At 40.0% G+C, this 27,811-nt stretch overlaps 2 protein-coding genes across 3 annotated transcripts; one reads left to right on the top strand and one right to left on the bottom strand.

The window, feature by feature from the left end:
* Nucleotides 1-4: 4 nt before the first annotated feature.
* Nucleotides 5-21,605, top strand: LOC105284788 (glucose dehydrogenase [FAD, quinone]-like). 2 transcript variants are annotated; one of them, XM_026968425.1, is made up of 19 exons: nt 5-392; nt 462-605; nt 806-898; nt 991-1,155; nt 1,558-1,689; nt 1,782-1,939; nt 2,187-2,306; nt 2,408-2,454; nt 2,579-2,744; nt 2,874-3,321; nt 3,722-3,933; nt 11,346-11,515; nt 14,926-15,169; nt 15,668-15,926; nt 16,082-16,342; nt 16,985-17,215; nt 19,598-19,925; nt 20,393-20,661; nt 20,749-21,605. In XM_026968425.1, exons 1-19 carry the CDS (start codon nt 314-316, stop codon nt 20,790-20,792), a joined length of 3,570 nt encoding a protein of 1,189 aa, XP_026824226.1. In that variant the 5' UTR covers nt 5-313; the 3' UTR covers nt 20,793-21,605. The 2 variants fall into 2 exon arrangements, with proteins under 2 accessions (XP_026824226.1, XP_011346876.1); XM_011348574.3 differs by lacking the exons at nt 5-392; nt 462-605; nt 806-898; ... (6 more) ...; nt 2,874-3,321; nt 3,722-3,933 and adding an exon at nt 6,387-6,681.
* On the bottom strand, nt 21,316-24,797 carry LOC105284792 (zinc metalloproteinase nas-4). Its single transcript, XM_011348573.2, has 4 exons — nt 24,318-24,797; nt 23,414-23,719; nt 22,808-22,941; nt 21,316-22,100 (listed from the first exon to the last, which is right to left on the bottom strand). Exons 1-4 carry the CDS (start codon nt 24,673-24,675, stop codon nt 21,990-21,992), a joined length of 909 nt encoding a protein of 302 aa, XP_011346875.1. The 5' UTR covers nt 24,676-24,797; the 3' UTR covers nt 21,316-21,989.
* Nucleotides 24,798-27,811: the final 3,014 nt, after the last annotated feature.

The raw sequence follows: 27,811 nt of genomic DNA, 5'->3' as shown, positions 1-27,811 counted from the left end.
ATACTACTTTATATTAATTTGTAATTGATTTTCTGAATATCTAGTTACATGTAACACTTGCCACTTCTTCACAGACCACTTTAAGCAGTCTCTTTTTGCCACTTATATTAAGTATTCTATTTACACCTGCATAATGGCAGCAGCATTCAACGAGACATAGCGCTGGCGACAACAATCGTATTGACAATATACTTTCCTATATACAGTGGTCTCTTGTTACGATCGAGCTTACATTACGCGCTATTACTATCTATAGCTATGTCGACGCAGCTGCACCATGCTTTGAAATAAGCGAGCAGTCGGTGCAGCCGTCATGAGACACGAGTACATCTTTATCTGGCAGTTAGTCTGGCTCTTCTTCCTGCTACATCCCGAAGCTCTTTACACGGGCGGTGAGTTCTATCTCACAATCTGCTATATTGTACTTTAACTTTGCCTCAAATTCGGAACGTTACGTTAAGTTGTAGCAGAGGAGACAGGAAATGAATATTCAAGGGGTTGTGCCCATCTGCGTTGCGAGAATGGCAGTCGATGCATCAAACGGAGGTTCTGGTGCAAAAATCCACCCTGTCCCGGCATGTTGTACTGCTCGAAATCCAGGAAAGGTGAAATTTCCAATGAATAAAATTCAATTCATATCTCGTGGAATAAATTAAATAACATTTCGATTTCTTCCGTATCCTTTCTTACTTTTGTGTATTTAATCAATTTAAAACACTTCAAATTAATTAATTTTTTGAAGTTTATTATTTATAACAATTTTATAATAAGAGGTGTTTGTTGTTGCGAACGAGTTTATTTATAGAAGCGTTGAAGGGCCCTACAACATGCGATACTGTTCGCTGCAACCAGGACCACATGTGCGTCGTTAAAATTCGAGGATGCCGTTGGGATAAAAGTAATTAACAAGTATTGATAGAACTGGTTATAGTTGTAATATGTTTCAACAATGTGAGCAATAAACTGACTCGGAATCGTCAATGTTCTCAGCATGTAAGCAACAAATAGCGCGCTGTATTTCGGAGAAGGAATATTACGAGGGGGCAGCTTCCTGTGCCGGTTTCAAATGTCCCTCGGGGGAACGGTGCATCCTGCGGGAATTGTATTGCCTCAATCCACCCTGCAAACTGATCAGAAGCTGCGCAGAAGCACTAGGTCATGTCGAACAAGAATATGATCCCATTTATCTTAGGGATATTTAAATTATATTCTTTGCACTCGTTTCAAATTATCTTATATAAATAATATATAATATAAATTCTGATTTTATTTTATTTTTATTTTATATGCATGAAAAAGGTTTTATAAATAATTTTATAAATTATATACATATATAACACAACACAAATTACAAATAATCTATATTAATCTATGTATAATCTATTTACATATATTTTTTAATATTTCTATTTAATAATTCATAAAATCATTATTTATATATCTATATCTTGTGTGGTACATAGCGCGTTTTAAAATACTCGCGAGAGATTTATACTTAAACAAATTACGAAATTACGCATTAAGTTCGTGCGTAAATAAAGATAAGATTGTTTACAGACGCGCAGGCTTGGTTCGACGAATGTAGAGGCTTGAATTGCACTTCGGAGTACGAATGTTTTCTACGGAGACCAGATAACAACTGCCTCGATCCACAATGCACGCATACGCCCGATTGCACGTTCACCACTGGTCTGTTTTTGATAAAACAACAGAAGATCATACTGATTGATAAATAATTGGGACGGAAAAATAATTTGACCAATTGTTTTTTGTTCATACAGAGGATGAGCTAATCAGCAAATACTGTCGCGGTTGGGTGTGTCCACAGGCGCAGAGATGCATAGTGCGAATCGCAGGCTCGTGCAAAGGTTTCAACTGTACTATCGAGAGATCGTGTCGCGCGTCATCAAACTCGCCTGCCACATATATGAATGACGAGGTAGTTTAGTTTTTAATTACATCATCGCCAATTATAATGAAACATGAGATCCGTCACAAATTTTAAAGAATAATATTATGTGAACATTTTTAGAAAATATTATAAAAAATATTATAAAAAATGTTACATCATTAAGTGAACTTCTCGTTTTCTCAAATTCTGACAATTTGTGGCAATCCCGTTTTGAGAAATTGTTTTGCGAATTTATGAAAAAGATTAAGACTCTATAAAAGAAATATAAATATAGATCGCCGAGCAGTCGTCGACTGAAGAAATCTTGACGCAGATGGAAACCGAGATGATTCCTCAGGAAGTGGAAAACCGAAGAATGAATACGCAAACAAATTACCCAGTCACGGAAAAAGAGGTGATGTACTCTCGCTTACGTAAACGAATTAAAGAATTCCGATACGAGATTCGATAGAAATGCTTATTTAATTATTATAATTATTTAATTATTAATTTCAGCCAACTTTGGTAGCGCAAAGACGAAGCACACGTCATGGGACACTCAAGTGAGAAATTAATTGCGATTAATATTTTCTAGTAACATTACAAATGAAAGTTTTAAGAATACAGTCGAAGCATTCAAGTTTACCTCTCCCAGTAAATTGCGACTTAATCGCGTTTCTTGCACAGCCAGCACGAGGCAAAAGTTCCTCTGACTCAGCAACAGTGGCGAGTCACAACGACGAAATCGAATCTAATCGCAGGATCATCGACGAACGGGCTATATTCGATAATACCGTATCCTCAATTTCGAATAAATCATGATGAACTATCAACAAGCAACAACGTTTTTGAGGTATTAACAGAGCAATTAAGAAATGATTAATAAAATGGACAAAAAATACAAATAATGTTAATATTAATTAATACTGCTAAAATTAAATATAATATTAAAATTACAAATCGCTTACCGGATCTTTCTTAGATCACGTCCGAGCTCCCTGACTCGTTGAAGAGCTCGGCCTTCTGGACGACTTTGTCCGCCGACAGAAAAATAGAGCCGACTGCATCGCGTGACACAAACAAATTAGAGGTGCTGAAGAAATTCTATATAGCGAGCGACGATGCGTTGCCGCTACCTGTCGTGTTGGAAGGTATCAGCTTCGTCGGACAAGGCTATCCAATCTGGATAAGAAATCCGCCGCCGTATCCTTCGGTATCGGTTTCGTTGGAAGCAAGGAGCGAAAATGGTTCTGGATGGGAATACCACGCGCCGCAAGAGCCGTACAGGATTTTATTGCCGCCATACGAGCCGGTGTTCCTTGTCGAGGATACGAGCAGGCGAGGCCAGTTGTTCCCATTTTTCACTTATGCGTATGATTACCCTTTCGGCGAAGCGGCTTTCATATCTTTGCCGGAAATAACAGTTGGAGGTATCCTGGAAATTGATTGAAATTAACGAATAATAAGGAAATTGCAGAGTCCAGATAATTGGAACACAATTAAATCATTTGAATAAGGAACATTTGGCATTCAACTTTATTCACATGATTTGAATAAGAAATTTCGATTGTGATTTAAATATATTTAAATTACTGGACTAATTAATCGAGATATTAAAATCAGCTGTGAATAAGAAAATTCGTGTATTTAAATTTATTTAGATTCTGTAAGTAGGAAATCCTGTTTTAATTCATTAATTACTTGAATAATATACAACTATTAAAATATTCTATCTAACAAGATAAAATAAGATAAGATTAAAATATTTTATCTAAGATTACCGAAAAAATACTTGTTTAAAGGTGAAACTTATGAATACTATTGTTTTAGATATAATGGAAAACTTGAAAATAGATGATACGCCGACAATTATAGATGACGAAATTGGCAATCACACAAATAGTTTCACGACCGTTAAGATTGAGAATTTCAAGACAAGTCATTTCGATGACTCGTCCAGCGATTACGCAAATTCCCTCACGACGGAAAAGACGAGTACTCTTTCATTGAATATTCGCGAGAAAGAGCTGGATAATTATGACGTGAGTAAGCTTCAAGGGATTACCACCTAACCATTTATTGTATTTCCCGCGGATGGAATTGGCATAGCAATTATTTATTTCATTGTTATACTCGAGCTATACAGAATTATGACTGGCAATTGTGGTATGTCATTCATGACTTATATGGAACCGAGCAACACGAATCTAAAGTAAACGTCGATGAATTTCTAAGCGACGATTTGGGTAAAACAACTATTCTAATAATAATATGTTATAATTTTCTCTAATTACATTGCGCATAATTTCTTAACAGTAAACCTGCAGAAATAAGTGCAACTTAGATTTTTAATAAATGCTGTGTAATACATTTTGTTTCGCAGTATAAAACGTTATATATCTCTGAAGTGTTTTGGTACAACAAGTAAATATCAATGAGAAATTTACTTATTTATATAAAATGATGTAAAAAATAAAAAAATAAGAATATCTTATATCTTAATTCATATGTAAAGTTCTCTTTTAACATTTTAAGATTATTGTAAATAATATTGAATCCATTCCTCTTGTCTCTCTTGCGATAACTTTCTTAAGTTATTATAAATAAATGATTATATCTTAAGTTATATATATTCAAATAATTTAAAAAATGTATTTGTATGGTCTTCCTCAGGTGGTGTAGAAAAATAACTTGGCCAGTGGTTGACTTAATACTTCCCGTATATTATACATCTCAACTGGCTGCTGTGTAACTCCGATATGCATCTTTTCTTTTTTATATAATTATCTTGAAAAAAATAATTAAGGGAATCACTTTTTCTTAATTAAGAAATTTAAAATATAATGTGATTATTATTTAATACCTCCTGATGTACTCATTGCTTAACTATTTTCGTTATTATTTTCGCAAATATTCTGCTGCTGCTTGCATTGTTAATATTAGAAAGCATACAGAGAAATAAGATATATTTTACACCAAAACAGAAATATTAATCCTTGAGTATCAGATTATACCATCATGAAAGAAAGAGAGAAAGGTAGTTTTTGTTTTAACATTTATATTTATAGACACATAGAAATAATACATTTGCTAACATGAAATTATCTAAAACATTAAAGTACGGATCAAATCAAGTACTTAAAACACAATTTATAGACCAAGACAATCAAAATCTTGCGACATTCAGTACGGCCGTTTCAACGAAACAAAGTAATTACAGTTCTCAGGTTGTGGAACGTTACGACCTTGTAAATTATTCTTATGACATGATACCCGACATTTATGATATTGACAAATCAAGATGCGAATATGTCGAAGGATTCAATTTGGCCGAATGCTGGACGCGTCGTTAGGTTCAAATAAAAGGTAGATATACCTCATGCATAACATTTCAACATTCTTACTACTTTCGTACATAAACATAAAGATTAAACTAAAATCTCACCTAAAGTTTGATTTTAGAGAAGAACTTCTACTTTCGCTTCCACAAAATTTGGCGAACAAGGAAACGAACGTTCAATAATATCATCGTTGTTTTATTACATTTACGATGATAACGAGGGAAAGACCAATTAATTATGCGGATTCTACTACAACCACATGAAACATGAAAACATTAACAGTCATACAATTAATCATACAATCAATCGTGATGGAAAATGGTACCGCTCTGTCTAATCAAGCGAAAATTTTATGGCACTTTTTATTATTGCCTTTGCTGCTCCACGTTACAATCTCTCTTGCGGACAGAATCGCTCATTTGTAAAGGCCGAAACGCTTCCGCAAGTATACAACGCAGGGGGTAGAGCGGGAGATAAATGTGCAATGGTAACGAAAAATTGCGACGTTTCGCACACTTTGCAGAAAACGGTACTGTACTGGTCCATGTGAGACCGGCGTTCACCGAAAATAGATGTATCCCGCACGATATCGTTCCTTTTTTGCGTTTCTACCATGCAGCTAATTGAATTGCAGCCGGCTCGTAATTTAGTATTTTCCACTGGATGTTTCTGTGAATTTAATTAGGAGTTCCTTTCGAGCGATATACTTCATCACCTCTGTCAGCGGCAAGGTAAACCATGCAGTCTAACAAGTTTAAATCAGTAAATTTTAAAATCAACGTGTTAATATTCATCGTACCTCTCTTAATATCTAATATTTCTTCTTTATTATTGAATTATTCCACGGTAGCTTCCACGGTAAATATTCCTGATAAAACAAGTAGTAATCGCCGCATGGCCCATAAGATTAAATCTTACGTCACGTGAGATTATGTCACTAATTTCAGGAGTGATATTAAAATTATTACATCTGACATTATATCATCGCCATTATATCATCACATTAATTTAATAAATCACATCAATTTAATAAATCCCTATAAAATCAATCATTCGATCGCGGGGCGGCTTCTACCTATCTATCACGTCTATCATGCAATCTTATCTTTAAGGGCGTTTAATCGCACCTGTTTGAACGCGATAAGGGCGTTTAACTGCTCGTCTGTCGTCGCGAGGTCTTCCTTGAGGCGGAAACTGGTCGGCATCTCCCTCGTCCCCGAAACTGCTTCCACGAGAGTGCGAGAAGCAGACGAGAGAAGGCAGGAAAGTGGTGGAAGTTGTCGAATATTAGCACGGCGATGGGGAATAGTGCTAGTCTAGTCGGCCGTTGATCGCGGTACCGCAAGCCACGGTTCTCTCCGAGCGTCTTTCCCGCGCTCTGTGCTCCGCAGTCTCTCCCCAGTCGAGCGACTGTCATCTCGAAGGATACGGGGTGGACATCCTTGAAAGGTGAGTTCTCCTTTTGCTCGAGCGTCGAGGACGACCGCCGGACCTCGTCGAAATCGTCTGCCGGTCTCGCACGGGCCGGGATTTCAGCGAGTTCGGATGAACGATGATTGTAATAATTGATAATTGATGAACGATGAGCCGAGAGCGACGCGAGTTGCATCTTTTGCACACGTATTCCGGGAGATCCACGCGTCTCATTGATTATTGTTAATGCAGATTTCATTGATCTTCCTCATCAATCTTCCGTAACTGTCACCGAGAGGGATATGGAAAACCAGTTGAGGTTAATTGATATTTATGGGAGTAGCTCTGTAATATAAAAGACTGTAAGTTTTTCATCCGGCTAATATCGATTCGTGTTTCCGACAAGCGTATAATTATCTTTACGCAACACGTGCGCGCGGGAGGTGTGAAAATTTCTATTAATTAGTTGACGAGCATCCGCGAACCGTAAAAGTATGCGCATTCGTGAGTTCATAAATAATCACATACTCGTAAGACGTGAAAAAGAGTGAAAGGCGTATCTTATCGCGTCTTCATGCGTTTAATGCGTTCCGCACGCTCGACGCGTCGCCGCTACCCCAGAAATTGTGTCATGATGCAATTAGTTAATTATTATCGGATCTGCTCTCGAGAGCGGACGCAACTGCGAAACAGTTGTACATTGTTCGAGTTGTGGATTAATTCGCTAACGTGTACCTTGGCATTAAGCGTTATCAGATCGATCCACCTTTCCCTTAAAACGTTACAACTATACGGTATTACATACGGTATCGGCCTCTCGTCTTCGAATATGCATAACTTTCTCAAATATCATCGGGATAGATGATTCTCGCTCGCGCAAGATCCCTGATCATATCGACGGATTACGCAAGATGTACGCCCGAGAAAAAAAAGTGCAATGCATGTACACAATATAAGTGCTATTAATATTCTTTGACGCGCGTAAATTAAGCATCTCCGTCTCAGTTTCCTGTCAATAGAATAGAGAGTTTTATATTAAAATTATTCTCATCGCACGATCGCGCACGTAATGATACAAAAAATATTCTAAGGACGTGTCGTAATGTATGATTGTAGAGGCGATAATTTATTCAATGGTGTGGCTCGGGATTTATGAAAACTACAAAGAACGTAAGACATGTCCATTCAATTATGTACCTTAAATATCTTGCGTTCTTACGCGACTACGTTCATTAAAGAGCCATATTACGGCGAATATCTGGCCGCTTGTGTTGCAGATAAAAATTACCCTCTCGTTTATTCATGTATATTCATGTTGAATAGCGGGGAAATTTGGTGGCGCTCATCAGATATCCCGTAATTATATAAAAATTGGGGGAGAAAAAGTGCCGCCCATCGAGATCGTTGTATACGCATTGCGCGATGCCGTAATCAATGAGGGACCGCAATATCCAAACGATATGATACTCGGCCCAACGAGGCAGAAGAAATTGATACAGAAAATTGGGATCACGTGTAACGTGGCCTGTAATATCCACATTTTCGTATTCGAGAATCAGAGCGTGCCGACAATCCGAGAAATGATATTTTGCAGCGATTGCAACGTTGTCAACATCGATGTTAACACTTTTTTTTCCAAGTTACATAAATCCCGATTAACATCCTCGCGCACCATAATAATTTCTGTGTAAACGATCATGCATGCACGTTGGCAAACTGTTACAAGGCTTACGTTTGATTGATAGCGCGGGACGTATTGCGTGAAACGCGCGTAATATGGATGACAATTAGAGATATAAAATACCGTGCACGCAAAATCTAATTAGGGCAGTCTTGAGTCACCGCAGAATCATACCACGTGCAGATCAGAGAAATAACGTTACGTCATTCGAGCCGAAAATTTTAGAAAGCCCTAAGGAAGGCCTCGCGTGTCAGCAGGAACGCGTTCAAAAACTCGATTACACGCAAGCATCATCTTGTATCTAATCATACATGCATAATGATGAGAAATGAGCAAGAGGGAGAAGATGCGTATCGTTATTATACATTTGGGTGTTACGATAATTTGCATGAAATGGGAAACGAGGCACGATTGCGCGTGGAGTAGTTTGCGGTACCACGCATACGCAATTTCTCAATGATCAACGTACGCACGTAGAACGGTGGCGAGAAGTTGCGCAAAACGATACTTCCATTAACTCCAAACGATCGAAAAGTGCCTTCCCTCATCGCGATTTTCCATCTCGAGCGAGAGGGATATCGCGAGCGAATCGGGACGGCGGTGCGCGAGTTAATCGTAAGACGCGTTGATGCGTCTTATTTGCGTCTTGTGTAATAAATAAAAATCCGATGACAATTAATCGGATTATCGAGCGTATTCTGTCTCTCGCTTTTTCGCGTTTCGCTTTCGAAAGTGACATAAGCGCAGCTCGAAGCGTACCGTTAAGATCGATCGTACGTCTGTCTTGTCTGTCTTACGCATATCCTCATCTCGGAACTGTAATTTCAATATTATTCATTTAGATTCGCGTTTCTTTCGGAATAATTTACGTACCACGTAAACAAATGCAAAAAGCTCGGAAGTGTCATTAATTGTTACGTGTCTTATTACTGTGTCAAATCTGAACTGCTCAAAGCCGCCGACAGGGCTTTTCTTTATAATATCCCGATTTCACTGAACGTGAAATAAGTCCTTCCTCTTTCCGGAGATTGATCGTCAAACTTTGTTTATTACACTCAGATAATATGACGGCAGGTACATTATATCTTATAGATAGTTTTAATATAATCGTAGGAGCGCGAATTCGCCAGAGGCTACGTGTTCCTAGAGTGTGTACGCTTCTTCGGCTTCAACACCGTTACGTTCACTGACCGAGAACTGTGCACTGTCTCGCCGTCGATTACGAAAGTCACGCTACTTGTATTTTACAGCTTCTCTCTCTACAGCTTCTCTCTCTCTCTGTTCCCGTACCTTCTCATCGTTCTGCATCATGTATATTCATATCGGTTTCGATACATTTCTCCGAATTGATTCCCAGTAATAAAGATAGCGTTTTATTAGAGAATCAATCAAGGACCATTGATCAGCAAAAAAAACGCCGTTAGTTTCTTTCCTTACCAACAAAGAAAAGCAAGGCCTGCTGATTTAGAGATCTCAAAAGATCTTCCAATTGGAAAAATAAATTGTGTATTCCGCGATACACAATGAGCATATTATTTTTTTATTGTATACATTATTATTTTATTATTATTTTATTGTATATAATAAAACGCAAGAAATGCCGAAACATAAAATATAAAAATTTTAGAAACGCCAGATTTGAGACCGCTTTGGTCTCCGAATGTCATAAACATTGTCATAACAGGTCGTTGTCCCTGCAGCGTTACTGGCCTTGGCCTCAGATGAAACTGTTTTTCAATATAAAAATATGCATAATTGCGACGTATTTATTCGCGGTGCTCCAGATCCTTTTCAAATTTCATGAAGAAGAATTCGCGGAGAACCACGCCGCGCGCTCTACATCCGCGCATCATCACGCTTCGCTCGCGGACATTCGACTGCGTTACGCCTCGCGCGGATTATGTATCCGCGTGAGAAATGTCGGAAGAGGAAATACGCCGTGTGTGTAAAAAAAAGTTTCACATGCATGCGCTCGCGCATACACATAACGTGCATTTCGCACGTTTCGAGGGGCGCAATCGTTGCATCGCCGAAGGAAACACGCCTCTCTCTATCTCTCTCTCTCTCTCTCTTTCTCTCGTTTTCAATGGCACCGGCCGGCTACCAGACCGATAAAGCTGAATGAATTTACGGGCGGAGATACCCCGTTACGAGGCTGTTATGCGTTCCTGGCGACGACGATGACGCGATTCCGGGTATGCGCACTCTCACTCTCGTTCGAACTTTTGTTCTCCACGAGAAACGGAGAGTCGGACTTCCGTGGTCTGCCTGCGATGCATCGCGTGCTGGATCGAAGATAAATGCGCTCTCGGCGGGACGGATGCACCACCGAGCATGACCAGTTGAGGTGTATTGTTCGGCTGGTTGCTTCGCCTTGTTCGCCGAATGGAAGCATTACGTTCATAGCGGATCAGCGACTGTTTCAGCGGCCGATTCCTTAGGCGATTAGAGTTAATGATGAAGAAAGAACATTAAAGCGTTCTCTCCACGACCTGCACCAGTGAATGATTGCCAACGCCAGTGAAAATGCAATAGCTTGCCTGATTTATTACAATTTTGAGTTTTTCATGTGGTATTAATTAAAATAATATATTATTTACTTAATATATTTTACTTATAATAAAACGTTAATAATACATTATTTAACTTTCATTTTATTTACCGCTAATTAATAATTACGGAGAATTGTGATAGTTATTATTAACCATTCTTTTTTTGATTATTATCTGATTAGAATCTAGAAAGACATCGGCAAGTAAAATGCTTCCATCGCAAATACGAGAAACCAAAGTTAAAAACAAGTTAATAAAATTCAAAAGTAAAAATTGCGATGAATATTTTTCTCATCAGTATCGACACGTGCGAGATCAGGACATTGCATGAGAAAGTCCTGACTCGCTATTATCTACCATCAAGGTAAATTATCATTTTAAGGCGAGCCTTTCGATCGAGGCACAGTCGACTTCTTGCTTCATCGAGTCACTTGAATCACGACGGGACAATAATGTGTCTGTTCCAGATGAGTTGCAACTGCCCGCTGACTGCGTCCACAGGACCCACTCTGGCCTCGACATGCGGCGGGCCGTCGTTCATGCTTTTCATGGGGCTGCTGGAGGTCTTCCTGCGTAGCCAATGCGACCTCGAGGACCCGTGCAACAGGCCCGCGCCGCCGAGCAATGTCAATACAAGGTGAGTAACGTGCGCTCACGCGCGCGAAGGCCGTTCTGGACGATCGCCGTGGCGATCGCCGATTCGAGTATATGGGTCACGGGTAAAACGAGAAAGAGAACCCGATCTCGCGCGCGCGCGCAGGGCCCCGCCTTTAAACCGATTTCTTCGGCGCGATCGAAAGCGATAACCGGGGTGCCCGCCTCGATTTCGCCGCGAGCGGTTACCCACGGTTATCCGGTGTACATGGGAAACGTGCATGACGCATATCGATCGCGATGTGGCAATCGGTACACGAATTTCTTATGATGTAAATGGCATCGGCTGGAAATCTCGTCTGAAAATCGGCTCGGCTAGATCTACCTCTTGATCGTGTCTGGGAACGTTTGTCAAATCATTTTACTGTCGCGCCGGGCGGCGGTTGACTCGTCGATGTTGTTCGTTCCTCCAGAGTCATCCGATTACCGGATAAAAGAATTTCCAGAAACTCGCGGAGGAATAAAGAAATTATATAATTTCTTTCTTTATTTTCCTGGGCTAATTACTCGGCGGCGGTCGAAGGAGACGTCGTCGGGACCACGGGAGGGGTGAATTCATCGCGCGCGTTTCCTTCATCTTTGCGCGCGACTTGCGGCACCCGCGCCGCATTGTACGCGACCGAAGATAATGACACGGCCGCCTCGCCTCCTGGTATCTCCTGACACTTATCGACGGGAGAGATTTCTTCCGTGAAGAGAGCATCGCGTCCGCGGGAAGCGTTCCACGACGAATGCTAAGTACTGCGGGGCCCCCGCGATTGTGTCGCGGGGCGCACGTCATTCACGTAATAACCGCAGGAACCGTCTTGCTCCTCGGAAACGAGTACGTGTCTTTCTCTCTCTCTCTCTCCTCTCTATCTCGTAAAGTTGTTGTGTATACTCGAGTACGTAATACCGCGAGGCATTGTTCTAATGCGTCTCTCGTTGCGTCACAGCTGGCTGCTGCATCGACGCGCACCTGAACCGCGTACACGCGAAAGGAGCAGTTGCCTCTCTTTTACGAGGAAGCTTCGAAATCGCGCCGAATTGCTAATGAGGAAGTCCGCTCACGTCGCGATATGACAGAGAATACGTATAGAGCACGCGAAAGAAACTTTATTGTACGCGCCTAGTCTTACAGAGTAACGCGTAACTCTTTACATGTTCCGAGATAATACCACTTTCCGAGGTAATACTCTTGATATAAATTCTATGCTTCGTTCGAATGACGTAAACAATTAAACTTCTTTTTTCACGTATCGGAGAATTAATTAAAATCCTGATATTTCACGTTATTAGGGGTATTCCGTTTATTAGCGGCTGCAAATCTCGATAGTCGCAAGACGGCTCATCAGTCTTCCTTTTTCGTGTAATATATTTTGTACTTTAATACCCTATCACGTGCATTAAAGTACGTTTAAACGATCTGCGAAACCGAGAGCCGCGTTAATAAAAACAGCGTAGCCGTATAGAATATGCCGTAAAGTCTGCGCACGCTACGTGAAAAACCCGTTTAGCGAAGATGGAAACAGGTTTTATCGTTCGTGCGATCGGTGTTTTAAGTGCCCATGGGTCTTTTTGCCCATTTTACTATTACCCTCGGCAACAATTAAACAAATGCGTAATATTTATTCGACGAGAAACGTCTGTTTCCACTCTGTGCGCACTCGGGTATCCCTCGCCGCGGTTTTCGAAAAATCTGGTTCAACAGTGACGGTAACGTTAAAACAAAAACTGATGTAACGATTATGCTACTTACATCATGTTTCACGAAGGGGTACGGTTGATACTTGCATATTAAAGAGAGCACCGTTTCCATATCGAGTAACTCAATAGAGTCCATAATCAGGATCTGTATTTAACAGAGCAAAGTGAGATTTATGAATTCATATCTTTGTTAGAGCTGCAAAACACACGGAGGATATTCGAAAGAAGTGTCACCTTTAAAATCCAGAGAGAGAGAGAGAGAGAGCTAGTTGGCACTTTCTAATAATTACCACTAACTAAATATCAAGTCTCTGGTGCAAGCGCGCCCTTTGGCACCTGATCTGTGTGAGATGCGTGATACGTGTACGATAACGAGCACCCGCGTACGTTCATCACTTATCTCATCCTCCCGAGGAACCTCTCCGGCTGGATTACTCGTCGACGCTGAAATGGTAATTGCCTCGATAATTAATGCTGGGGTCGAAATGAAGTCAGGTGGCAGGATTTCGTTAAACGTTACATTACATTCGTTTAGCTCGGGGGTGCAGGAGGATCCTCGTGCTTTCGACGGTCGCAATTTAGCAGGCACGTATACGTTTCGAGTACTTTCAGGGTAAATCAGCTTCACCGCTGATTGAGGAACGTGCAGGCGGATCGTTCGGGACGCGCCGCGGAATAATCGTACGCCGCTCGATCGTAAAAGTGCCGCGCGCGTAAAAGTGTGTCATTGTCCCGCGTAATATTCATACGGATACACGGTGCACGCCGTGGCATTCAGCTGGGAACGTATACCACGATCGTCCCGTGCAAACTCCTGAGAAACCTCACCTTTCGCCGGATACCTGCACCAGGCGGAAGGCAAAGGTGAGAAACTAGGAGAAAAAGGGTGCACCAGTCGGCCCAGGTGGGTAGGTCCTGGTATAGGGTCTAGGCAAAACTCGCTGGAGTTTGCGCAACGTCGATAATCGCGTTAGCTCATTAAGCAAGCTCGGAATTTAGTTTGCCGGATTAATTGGAGATTAGGAGACACGAGTCATTAAATTATTAACTACATCAGTTTCATTACACGTGGTCATACTCTAATTTCGTTGTTCAACGGAAAATTGCGGAGAGGCATATTTATCGTGAGAGAGTAAACGGCTGGATTTAATAGCGAGTAATTTGCTTTGCTCGAGCCGCGGCTTTTTACTCATCATAAATTCTCTTGTGCTTGAAGGAGGAAAGAGAGAGAGAGACGAAAGTGTGGGAGGTAAAGGGTGCGCTTAAATATAGTAGCACGTAGTAGCTGGCGATTGCGCCAGCAGCACACGTGGCGAAGGTGTAATACTTCTCTAACCCGGTTTCTAATTCGTCAGGTAGAAGATCGCCTAATAACGCGACTCCGCTAATTAACGCGCGTTTCGCAAACAAGCGCGCCGCGCCGTAAACCGCGTCGGAAGCGAGCAACCTTCCTGGCGCGCTGCGACAATCTCGTCGCTTTCGAAACGTAAGGCGAGCGAAATTCCGGTTGGCGAAAAGTGCGTATTTTCGCGTGGCTATCGCAAAAAGTCGGGCAAACAAGCAAGCGACGTTATCCAAATAAAGAGCTGGATGCAGGTCTATGTTATAGGTACCGATTACACTTTTTCCGGGATGCGCTATTCGCAGGGTGAATTCAAGACACGCTCGACACCGAATGGACTGAATCAGCTTCCGCTTCTTCTTCAGGTACGACTTCGTGGTGATCGGTGGCGGTAGCGCCGGTGCGACTGTCGCGGCTAGATTGTCGGAGGAGCCGAGATTTTCCGTGTTGCTGCTGGAAGCCGGACTGGACGAACCAACAGGCACCCAGATACCCTCGTTCTTTTTCAATTTCATCGGCAGCGATATCGACTGGCAGTACACCACCGAAAGCGAGGACGAGGCCTGTTTAAACAAGGAGCACAGGAAGTGTTACTGGCCTAGAGGAAAGGTACGTAGAGTCGAGTGTAAGATGGAATAATGCCTTTGATAAATGACAGAGTTGGGTAACTTAATTGTTTTCTTTAACTAAATTAAGTTTAAAGTTAATGACCTAAAAATTAACTAAGTTTACGTTAAAAGTTAATAACTTTTTAACTTAACTTTTAACTATTTAACTAGTTACTACCCAACCTTGGGTAAGTATAATTGACATCCGAGAGAAGATTTGTTGCACAATAGTACAATGTTGTAAAAAGAGAAACGTGTGCGCACACGTGAAACATGAGATATTTCTAGAATAAAGCGTACAAAGGTAAATTTTATTCCGCGTTATGTTAATATATAATCTTATATATTTTCTCCTGATATCTCCATCACATCTCGGTGAGTGGATTTTCTTACCAGTAATCGCTTATAAATTGCAATAAACTCATCTAATCTTCATTATCCTCACACGACTTGCATCCTTGTTTATCGAGTAGATAACGTATTAAACGCGATGCTGTAGGTACTTGGCGGTACCAGCGTGATGAACGGGATGACGTACATGAGAGGATCGCGCAAGGATTACGACGACTGGGCCAGGCTCGGTAACGCTGGTTGGAATTATCGCGACGTTCTCCCGTATTTCATAAGGAGCGAGGATAATCAGCAAGTGAATAGCATGGATTATGGATATCACGGAGTCGGTGGGCCGCTCACGGTCACGCAGTTTCCATATCATCCACCGTTGAGTTTCGCTCTTTTGGAGGCCGGCAAGGAATTGGGTTCGTATGATGACGGAAGCTTGGAAAATGGCAATTCTTTATGTAAAGATCACATGAAGAATAGACAGAAAGAATTTTCTAAAAGTTCCCGAAGACGGTTAGATTACTTTTACTTCATTTTATTCTAATTATGCTTCTAATTCTCCGGTGTTCAGGGTACGACGCGGTCGATCTGAACGGACGGACGCACACCGGATTCGCTATAGCGCAAACGACGTCGAGAAATGGCTCACGACTGTCCACGGCACGTGCTTTCCTACGTCCGGCCAGAAATCGCCCGAATCTTCACATAATGCTGAACTCGACGGCGACCAGGATCCTCTTCGACGAGAACAATCGGGCGATGGGTGTCGAGTTCGTCCACGACGGGATGGTTAAACGCGTGACGGTGACGAAGGAGGTAGTGGTGAGCGGAGGTAATCATTTCAATTGAATTAACGAATCGGTGAGCGCACTCATATCCGCGCACATAAATGATGCCGCAAGTCAATCATCTCTTCACGGATGCTCCTCTCTCGAGTTATCGACGCGAAGGAAAGTTGGAAAAAAAAGAAAGGAGCGACTGCGTTCCTTTCCACGTTGAAGGTCTCAGATATATTATAGAAATCTAAGTTTAGAAACGTTGCATCCTGCATAGTGTCAGTTTTAATTACTCATCCTTCCGCAAATTGTGTCGGGAGACAGTAATCACGCGTGCGGCTTCTCTCGAGCAATACAGATTGCGCATCACCGATGTCCTTGCGCGAAAGGGAATTTGCAGTAATAAGTTGGAGCGATAGAAGGATGCGTCATTAACTCTCGCGTTAAAAAATTAACAGAAGATAACAATATCCGTTCCGAAGAATCCATTTTGATGAACCTGCAACGATGACTCGATTTTACAAACTTAATTCAGACAGAATCATCTCCGTTGCTTTCCTATTTGTTATACATTTCTTATCGAAGTCGTTTTTTAAGACTTGTTTAGCCGCAAAGACCATGCAATTCACCGTAGAGTAAGCGTTAAGTACTGTAGCATCGACGTTAATCTGTACAATTGACTCGTCGTGTATCCTCAGGTGCCGTTAATTCGCCGCAAATCCTCTTAAACAGCGGCATAGGACCTCGAGAGGAGCTTAACGCGGTGGGTGTGCCGGTCGTTCGCGATCTTCCGGGCGTTGGCAAGAATCTTCACAATCACGTCGCCTACGCCCTGACCTTCACCATCAATGACACCGACACTACTCCGCTCAACTGGGCAACCGCTATGGAATACTTGCTGTTCAGGGACGGTCTGATGTCCGGCACAGGTAAGACACCCCCCGTCTTCCGTGTAAGATATTTTTGGCCGCATAGAAACATGAAACAAAATGGAGAAAAATAGTGTACGAGTATATAAAGGGTAGTCTTCCTCCTAATACCCGAATTCCATTATTTTACCTAAAATATTATCGTCTCTCATTGAGTTAATTTCTTATTTGTACCGATTAATTTTTAATTAATTGCTTGTTGATTTGCCTGCGTCTTTTATTCGACAAAATATACGACGAAGGGGCTAGTAAAAATTTAGATGCCGAGTTTACTCGAGCAAAATATGCTAAATTATATAGCAATAAGTTCACCAATCGCCTAAATTGGTAGATTCATTATTGCGATATAGGACATTTGTTTTTTTTAATTATTAGTTTATTACATCAGAGTTCGAGACTCTCGGGTCGAGACTCTCGTCCAGGTTGTAATCTCAATAATCAGATAATGACTGCTTCAAAGTATCAGCCCGGAGCGCAGCTTCGCGTCTTCCTGTTTACCATGTTGAAGACGTTGCATTTCTCAGGACACTAATTCCGGACCTTCGTGCAGTGAAAGTGTATTGCACAATGGTCACGTTCGCATCACGTCAAGAACCGCGATTTTACGTGACTTATCCCAAGCTTCATTTACCGCCGTCCGAATTGCGAATTGCTGAGACCGATCCCCCGTCTCGCGCGCGACGCTCGTGACTCCGCTTTTACGATCCGCCAACACGAATCACCCGCTGATCCCGATTCCTGTGCTTCTATTTTGCATATCATCTGCACGTACATCATCAATCGGACCTCTTGAACCTTTTAAACCCTCCAATCTCTCTCTCTAACCCGAGGAGAAAATTGAAAAAAAAATTGAAGCGAAGATGCATTACAACAAAAAAGAAGCACAAGCTTGTGTATAAAAGTATTAATGACCAGCGCATAATTTTACGACAGGCTTGTAATAACTTAACGTAACTTAACTTTCATCATGCGCGTGCAACACGTTAACAATTTTTCTCCCACTATGGTATTATTAACTTAATTGTGGTAATGGTGGAACGCGAGAAGATAATGATTAACGCTAAGGCAGCTGCGTTGATGTTCTCATAAAATTAATATTAAACGCCTCCGCTAATTCACTGTCGTTTGCTAGTTCATATTTACTATCTGCATTTACATTTTCGTATCGCAGCCTGAATTATGCTGCGCGCTAGAGTAAGTCAGTAACGATTTTCAAGAAAGTACATAGATACACGTCGGCCACGGTATTAGAGACATTCGCGTTTGTTACGCCGGTCGATAAACAACGCGGGAAGAAGGTATGCGCGAGAAAGTTCGTTCCGTATTCGCGCTCGTATTTCATCCTTTGCGCGATCGTTCAATTAAACGCTGCCCAATTAGGCGAAGCCAATTGACGAGAGCGGCCGACTCGCTTAGCTTCGTCCGCTAATCGGAAACGGATGGTGTTTGCGGCATGGTGAAGTGAGGCATAGCTTCACGTCGGGAATTCGCCCGGGAATTCATGCAGATATATACTTCATGCGCCGCGTATTCCTTTCACGAGAAAGAGAACCCGCACGGTCGTAACCCAGAGGCGGTTTTTAAAGGTATTCGGCACGATCGATAGCCCCGAGCTGAGCTGGTTCTTAACGAGCGTCACCTCCGGGGCTCCGGAAACCCCCTACGCGACTATCGAATCTCTCGCGAGCCCCTCGCACCCCGTGTTCGTTCTCCTTAGCGCGTAATGCCGGCGGCGCGGCGTGGCAAATAATAGCGGCTGGTAATAGCTGGTAGTTCCACCGCGCGCGAAATGTCCAGCCCGCGGCGGAATCGCTTTTCTTGCGGGCGGTCACGCGGCCGCGCGAGTCAGCTATGCGATTCGGACCGAGTCCGATTAAATTATGTAAGAGTAACGGACGTGAGTCGGATGAACGCTCGAGCGGTGGAGAAATGTTGGTCACGTCCCTGGTGACGATACCGGAATATCGGTTTCTTAAGCGCCACCCGAAAGACCAATGTTAACCGCAGTTAAGCGATCAGTCGTGGGTCATGATTTGTATCTATGTGTCTTGAATCGCGAGAGTGATTGTATCCTGAGGAGTAATTTTCGATTACTTGAAATGTAAGTTGAATTATCTAATGATTGATTAAGTAATTATTAGCAGTAAAGGAAAAGAGAGGAATATCATTTCTTGTGACTTGATGATGTTACTATCTCTGAAATAATAATAACTATACGTTATAAAATATTATAATTAATATTTTATAATTATTATAATTAAATTGAGTATATTAATATTTTATAATTAATGTAATTAAATTAAATATACGTTAGGAAATATTTAATCTAAGTAAGGACGAATTGAAGGGAAACAGGAAGATAACGCATTTTGCATCTCGCAGGAATATCCGAGGTGACGGCGATGATAAACACTAAGTATGCGGATCCGAGGGAGGATCACCCCGATGTTCAGCTGATCTTCGGTGGTTACCTGGCGGACTGCGCGGAGACCGGCATGGTGGGCGAGAAGAAGGGCGCGAACCGCAGTATCTACGTTATCCCAACGATTCTGCACCCGAAAAGTCGCGGTTACTTACGCTTGCGAAATAATGATCCGCTCTCGAAGCCACTAATCTACCCCAAGTATCTCAGTCATCCCGACGACGCAGCTACTCTCGTGGAGGCTATTAAGTTTAGCATCAAATTATCGGAGGCCCAAGCGCTCAAGAGGTACGAGATACTCAATTTTATTATCGGTTCTTATCTGAGTAAGCAATGCACGATGTTCTTTTAATTGTAACGTAATACATTTTAACAAAACGTTCGAAGCTTGCTTTTTCGAGCGTTTTATTTGTGTATTTCAAATACACGTAATTATGTATTACGCTATTTTTTGCTATTTAATTATATTATTACAGTTTTTATTTAAATACTAACTTTAATTCATAGTTGTCAAAATATTGTCTGAATATAATTTACCTTTTAAAACATTAAAAGCCATAATTATATTACTATTTATGTTAATTATTGATGATTTAAAATTTATGATTCGGAAATTAGATCCTGAAAATTTTAAATTAATCTCTCTCTTTCTCTCTCTATAATATAGTGTTCCTATTTATTATTTATAAAAAGCGACTTGACAATATCTTGATATACAATCATGTAACTTTAACTTGGCTAACTCTACGGGATAGATATGGCTTTGAATTGGACCGGACTCCAGTGGAGCACTGTGGGCATCTCAAATTCGGCTGCGACGCTTACTGGGAATGCGCGATTCGTCATGACACTGCACCCGAAAATCATCAGGCGGGATCCTGCAAAATGGGACCACCGGACGATCCTATGGCTGTAGTTGACAATCAGTTACGAGTCAGAGGAGTGCGCGGTGTCAGAGTGGCTGACACAAGCATCATGCCAAAAGTGACATCCGGTAATACGAACGCGCCAGCAATTATGATTGGTATGTAACCCGTTTCCTTTCTTAAGAATTTTTCTTGCTTTTATTTTTCCTTTTTTTCGTTAAAAGATAAATTTATACGTATTGCAGGTGAAAGAGCGGCGGACTTCATTAAGAAGACCTGGATCGGCTGACGTAAAATTACTTAAGGTCACCGTACCGTTCTCTTCATTACTATTTCGTACAGAACATCCAGAACGTGTTCCAATCCAAACAATGCAAATAACTCAAGAAAGTCGTAATGGAATTCGAAAGACGTCTACGGTAAAATAGTCCCAACTTTATAATGTCTTTTGTTTACGCTTTAGACGTCTTCCGGATTTTTGCGCCACTCTGAATCTCCCGCTGTAAATGAAAAGTGCTTTAGATGCAACAACGTTGCTGCAACTTTTGTGCTACATGGGCATATTCCTTCGGCGATTTTGTAGAATCTCGAGAATTAATTAATCATAATCGATTAGTGACTTCAATGATGATAATTAATAACTACAATTAGGATCGATTTATCCTCTTATTGTACAATATACAAGACTTTTAAAGTATTATTTAATAATGTACAGTTGTTCCGGTAATGTGTGTCACTCTCGTGTGACAATTCGAGACAACTTTCCTTAGAAAAATATAATTTCACTAACACAAGAAAAATTCAGTTAGACGTTTTTTTTAGTTTAGTTACACGACGACTCAGAACTTTACGCTCATTTAGTGCGCCATACGTTTGAGTTTGCGGCGAACATACAGGGGATTCCACTTTCGCGTACCAAATAGATCCATTAACCACGACAACCGTTTGATCTTCCTGTTTCGGTGTTTCCACCGATGCTAGGTAGAGTAAGAGATCGCGCACTACTATAAATAGTACATTGCTGCAGAGTGTATTTTCTTACACTTTTACGGAAACACTTGTAAAGAAATGGCATACGAATACAGAATATTTTATCGCGAGGTATATCGCATCTTCTTCATTCGAGGAGGCAAGGGGAGAAAATTTCCTCATATCCTTTCCCCTCTTATAAAGAGAAAGAAAACCTTAATTAAGAAAAAAAGAAATACCTGCCATACATGCACTTATATGTATATTTTAATATATGATTTAAATGCATAAAATGGATACATGTACACACATAATGTTACAGTACACCATAATGACTAAATTAACAGGTAACGACTAATTGTAAAATAATACTGACACGTTCGTTGACATTGTTCCTTCGCGGAGATACATGTTTTACGCGCACGAAAGACTAGACCTCCTCTTCTTTCTGCCTGCTAATACGCGAATATATACGCGCAAACAAAGCACCGGAAACATTGGTCGATTCGTTGTCCGCTCAATAGTACTGACGACGTCTGCGTCTGCTGCATTTGTACATTCTCCTGATTTTCTGGATGTCCCTTTTGCTGAAGCCTTCCCTCTGGCCGAGTTCTATGCGAGAGTTACCCTGGAAGATTCCGCCAATAAGATCCAAAATGCCACCATTGGGTTGGTTCTCCTGCGGAAACATGCACAAACACACGCGTGGACGTATGTACAGCCGGAGGTGCAAGCCATGTAAATTACGAACGCGGAAACAGAATTACACGGTCCCTGTTCCTGTTAAACTTGTGCACTGCAAGCTCGCTTTGCATTGAACCAGAAAATTGTAACAATCTTATAAAAAATAGTTTATACTCAATATTTATATTGAAAACGTATTTATTTACTCAACTTGAATAATAATGTTAAAAAGAGTGTAAAAATGAGGAAAATTATTTAATTGAATATATTGTCCTGAAGAAATTGATTGATTTTTGTAGTGGAAGATTGTTACAATTTTTTAATTGATTCGATATGATCACTAATGTCCATTTGAGAAATATCATCAATATCATAAAATCTCTTTCAAAAACAAAAATGTATACAAGTAAATGCCACTGAAGACAATTACAAAAAGTAACTTCGTTACTCATTTTTAATCTCTCGCTTGTTATATCTTTAAGAATTGCTCTCAAATGGACAATGAGCTAAGCTTATTAAATTTCAGGCAATCAAATTTAAGCTTTGTCCAACCAGTCACATATTAACAACTAAAATATTAAGAACTAAAATATTAAATACTCACAATATATAACTTAATACATAATAAATAACTTTACAAATATCACTTACTATCGGTACTATGGTAGGTTGACCATTCTTGGAGAACGCGTTTTTCGAGTAGTGCATCACACTGTCGTAATCGTAACCGACTCCGAAGGCGTCGGTGGTTCCCCTGGAGGCCTTTTCGAAATTGCCACTGTGACCTAGATCCATAATGCATGTGATAAAGATAGCAGTTTTGCAATGCAGACGATAATCTCGAGTGCTTATCGCACGGATGATGTCAGAAAATCTTGATAAGATATCCGTTTGTTTTAATATCAAAACATCAATGATTCTTTCAAGTTAAATAAGTAATTAGGATTCTCCGCATTTTCTACGAGTCAAATTATGAAGGCACAAACGGAAAAAAAACTAAAAATAATTTAAAAATATGTAACGTTTTTAATAAGATCAAATGTTATTTATTAACGAAATTTGTTACGAAATTATCCACTGTTAAATATTGATACATAAAAAAATGAGATATGCTTTGTTCAAATTTTTACTAAAAAGAATACAATTTCAAATTGGTCAAAAAATCCTGAGATGAAAATCTTAGCGATGATTAAAATAAAGGAAGCTATTTAAGACGCTAGAATTTCAGACGTTCTAGGGATATTTCTGAAGACGTACCATTCAAGATATTCTGCCATAGGATGTACACATAGCCATCTCGCTCGTATCTGCTCTGCTCGTGCAAAAAGCCGACGGCATGCATCAGTTCGTGTACCACAGTGCCTTTCTTCGTCACGCAGCCAGGAACCTGGAGATTCACATCCTGTCGACCGCCGATCCTACCTACGCTGCTCCAGCAACCAGTGTTGCCGGCCGTAATCCTGATGTAATCGTTCTCCTGACCCGTATACGGCTTAAATCTGATGCACGTGTACTTGTGATAGTCGTCCATCGCTTCGTATATGAGTCTTTGCTGTTGCGCATCTGCCATGCAAATCTCAAATCACGAACGAGGAACGAGGAACATTGAGTCGTAAAGTGGTCTTGGGTAACAAAAGAGGTAGCTTTCGACATTCGCCGGAAAGCCGAGTATTCTTGAGTACTCGATTTCCTCCAATTAATGTCAAGGAATTATCAGCTGATATGTAGATAATTAATTGGAAAATTGGACCGATAAACACTATCAAGCAACAAAAAGAAGAAATTGAATTGAATTAATGAAAGCCAAACACAATCAAGTAGTGCAATAGACAAATCTCAAAATTTTCTCAGATAGCAGAATCAGTTTAGCAAGAAATATTGCATTATAAGTAATATTGAGTGCGTTATTATTTTGGCATAATGTGAAGAAAATAAATTAATATTTTAGTGTAATAAAAATTTTAGACAGATTATCTCTTCACTTAAAGAAGCTATCAATCTGTTTAATCTGTAAAAGCCTCCTTTGCCCTCCGAAAACAGATTCGGAAACGGCTATTCAATGATAATAATAATTTTTAAATGTTAATAAAAGTTAATAAATTAAAAAGAATAATTTTCAATGTTAATAATAACAATAATTGTCCCTCTTAAAGATACTCACTGAAATATGGACTGACCATGAAAGGTACAACGCCGTTGGGCCACCGAGCAGAGTCCGCCTTGAGACCATTTCTACCCTGCGTTGGCGGAAACAGGATGTCTCCTTCTACGTAACTGCCCAATTCCTCGGGGTTCATGTCCATACCTTCATGCCACTGCGCGACTTTCAGGCCAGTCTCGTTGTCCGGGAAGCGGTACAACAGCTCGCCGAGATGCTGTAGATGAGCGATGAGTCCGTCCGGACTGTCCACGGCGTTGTCGAAGACGTCGCGACGACGGAGCGCCGGTGACGCCGACGTCAGTGTCGTCGTCAGGACAAAGAACACCGAGGCGAGGGTGGCTGATGATCGGCACGACATGACGGATGATCCGATTTGATAACGGTGAGGCCGCAGATGTTCTCTCACTCACAACAGTCCTGACAATAGGTTGCGAATGCAATGATCCGGCCACCCGAATTCTTCCGTGTTTTATACGGCGTGCCGAGAAGAAGCTCTGCCCCACCCGTCGCTGCTTCCGCAGCGAAGGAAGCGGTCCCGGAAATGATCGGGGCCACCCGTTGATAACCGTGGACTTTGGGTAACAATCTGAGATTTGCGCCTGGTTTCTTCCTCCCTCTCTCTCTTCTTTTTCTTCTTTTTTTTCTCTCTTTCTCCGATATCTCGAAGGTGCGACACTAAGTCTCCGAGGACACTGTCGCGGAGTTACGTGTGAGTCATTAATCCTCCCGACATGACGATTACTCCAAGAGGTCATATTCTTAGAATCTGTTTTGTAACTCTGCTGGCACGCGCCGATTGATTGCTAATATTGCCGGGTTTTATGAGATGCGAGATCATTCGCATCTGTCGTGCCAACAAACGCAACTGACTGTAAGTTGATCAATTTAGTGTATTTAATTACTGTTAGCTGATTTAGAAAAATTTAAGTGAGAACCATTAGCATTGTAAAGAAAGTGGCATTATTCGCAAAATATTTTGCATTTCTTTTAAATTAACAAATATTACAAAATAAAACATTTAGGAGAAAAATTGCAAGTTGGGGGATAAAAATATATTGCGCACGTGTATGTATACATTTAAGAAAATTGAAAAAGAAAGGATGACTTGACGCCCAAGTTGACATTTTTCTCCATCGACGTATGCGTCGAATTTCAAAGTATATTTATTTAACCAAGCAACAAGAAACAAAAAAATTTATACAAGAATAAAATAATGCAATGATAATCTTTTATTTCCCTCTCGGAAGGAAGAGAGCCTGTTTCGCTGGTCGATATTGCCACTTGAAGCGTCAAGTACGTTTACATGATCGGAGAATGGCATTTAGTAGTACGTCATTTCATGGCGTTGAGATTAACATCTTCTTCTGTGGGTTATTCACATGCAAATTCTGCTGAACAAACATTTGTCATCAAAGAGCCTCGGCGTAGTTTGTAGTTCCCTCGGAAGTACAATCTTAGATAGTCAAGGTCGCCCGTTCAATACCATTTGTAATATCGCAATGACGGATAAGATACTTTAACATGAGATACAACGCGAGGACATCGATACCGTCAAGTTTTTACGTATGCTAGAAGCAGTTGATAAAAACGGAGTAATCTAGAATGCGAGAAAAATCGATTACGGTATAAATAAATACTGAAGTAAAATAATATCGGATAGAATATTTGTAAAAGAGTAAACGAAGCCAAGTACACGTATTACAAATTATGTAAATTCGCTTTTCTGCATAAAAATAATTTCATATTTGCACTTATTAAAAAATTATTTAATGATTAAAACTTGACACAGGTAACATATTTCGATGTTTGCGTAACAATCCTTATTGAACTTTCTCCTCGAGGCGAGAAGTTATTTTCTTGTGCAAGTCATATATAAATATTACATTTTGATATACCTGAGTGCTTGAAATTTCAATTCTGTGTCAATTGATGAATTACATTTATCTATATACATATACTAAAGAGATTAAATATGATGAATTATATTTATTAACTTTAATCGTTTCCCACTTAAAAGCTATATTATATACCATAGTCTATGTTATATAGTCTCGCGCTTGCACGACATTTTCGTATTAAAATGTTTATTTTAGACTTTTCCATAGGAGCTTTAAAATAATTATTTATGTATCAGGGATATTTTGTATTACATGGAATAATTTCTTTAATTCAAAATTAAATCAAATCAGTCTTTATTATCAAATATATAAATATTATATGATACATAGAAAGAGAGTTTAATAATCAATAATTTAATAAGAGAGCACGTAACTTAAATTGTATAATAATAATAATAATTGTATAATAAAAATTCCTTAAATATATATTTATACAATTTATATATAACTTATTTATCGTGTAAATGACAATAAGTGAAAACAAGTTATGTTTCATTATTATCGCTACTAGGCTAGTTATAACGCGGTCTACGACTATCTATAACGTTTAAGCACAAGAGATTACGTTAAAGAGAATAGAAATTCTACTTCGCGTTATCTGAAACCAGTTTGAAACCTATCTAATAGCATATGTTACAACTAAAAGTCAGGAACTCGCTCAGATAGCACATTAAATTCTATGAATATTCTATTTACTGTCAAATATTCTTATATGAGAATATTCCTTCAGAATTATGTATGAATATGTCTAGAATATTTTTGTTTGCAAGGAACATTCTATAAATGTATGTAGTACATTATTAAAGTATTTAATAAGAATATGCAGAGAATGTTTCAAAAACGTTAAAAGAATATACAACTTTTAGTCAGATGGCGTTAGAAAATAGAATGGTTAGGAACTAGTGAATTGTTCACATCATCAAAGCACGACGTAGTACTTAGTACGAATAATTCCTTCAATATTAGTGACTCGAAAAAGAATCATTATTGTGTTTCGGTTTTTATAAACGCTCCCACGTAAAGTAGTGAAGTCCTCGACGATATTCCATCGCATATTGATTTTCAACACTGCCGATTTAACGATCGGGCTCGAATACGACACAAGTCTATCGCGTTTGTCAGTATTCGCGATCGCCGTTTTTTAAGGATTTAAGATTTTTGAGGATTAAGGATATAATCCAGTTCAAGAAGAACTCGTTGAACTGGATTATATCCTTGAATTGAATTGAAATGCGAACAGTATTCCAGTTCAAGAAGAACTGGAATACTGTTCGCATTTCAATGTGTCCTTAATTGTATGAAGTGGAAAGAAGCAGTACTGGCAAAGAAACGAGAAGAAGAGGATACCGTGAGAGGGTTAGAATTATTTTACGGTAAGAATTATTATGGAAACTTCTTTTTACTGTAATTACAAGCGTATTTGTTTTAATTTGGACTTTTTATTTTATCTAGCTGTTGAGAAAAAGAAGTAAAAAAAATAGTAATAATAATAAACCAGCAAAATAATAATAATAATAATAAAAATTAAGCTTATTATAATTTACTTGTGAAATGTACCCTAATATATTAATTATAATAAAATATTTAAAATTTATA

Source organism: Ooceraea biroi, chromosome 1, assembly GCF_003672135.1.
Source record: "Ooceraea biroi isolate clonal line C1 chromosome 1, Obir_v5.4, whole genome shotgun sequence".
NCBI lineage: Eukaryota > Metazoa > Arthropoda > Insecta > Hymenoptera > Formicidae > Ooceraea > Ooceraea biroi.
The sequence above is the reverse complement of the archived record's forward strand: the minus strand, read 5'-3'. Positions and strand labels throughout refer to the sequence as shown.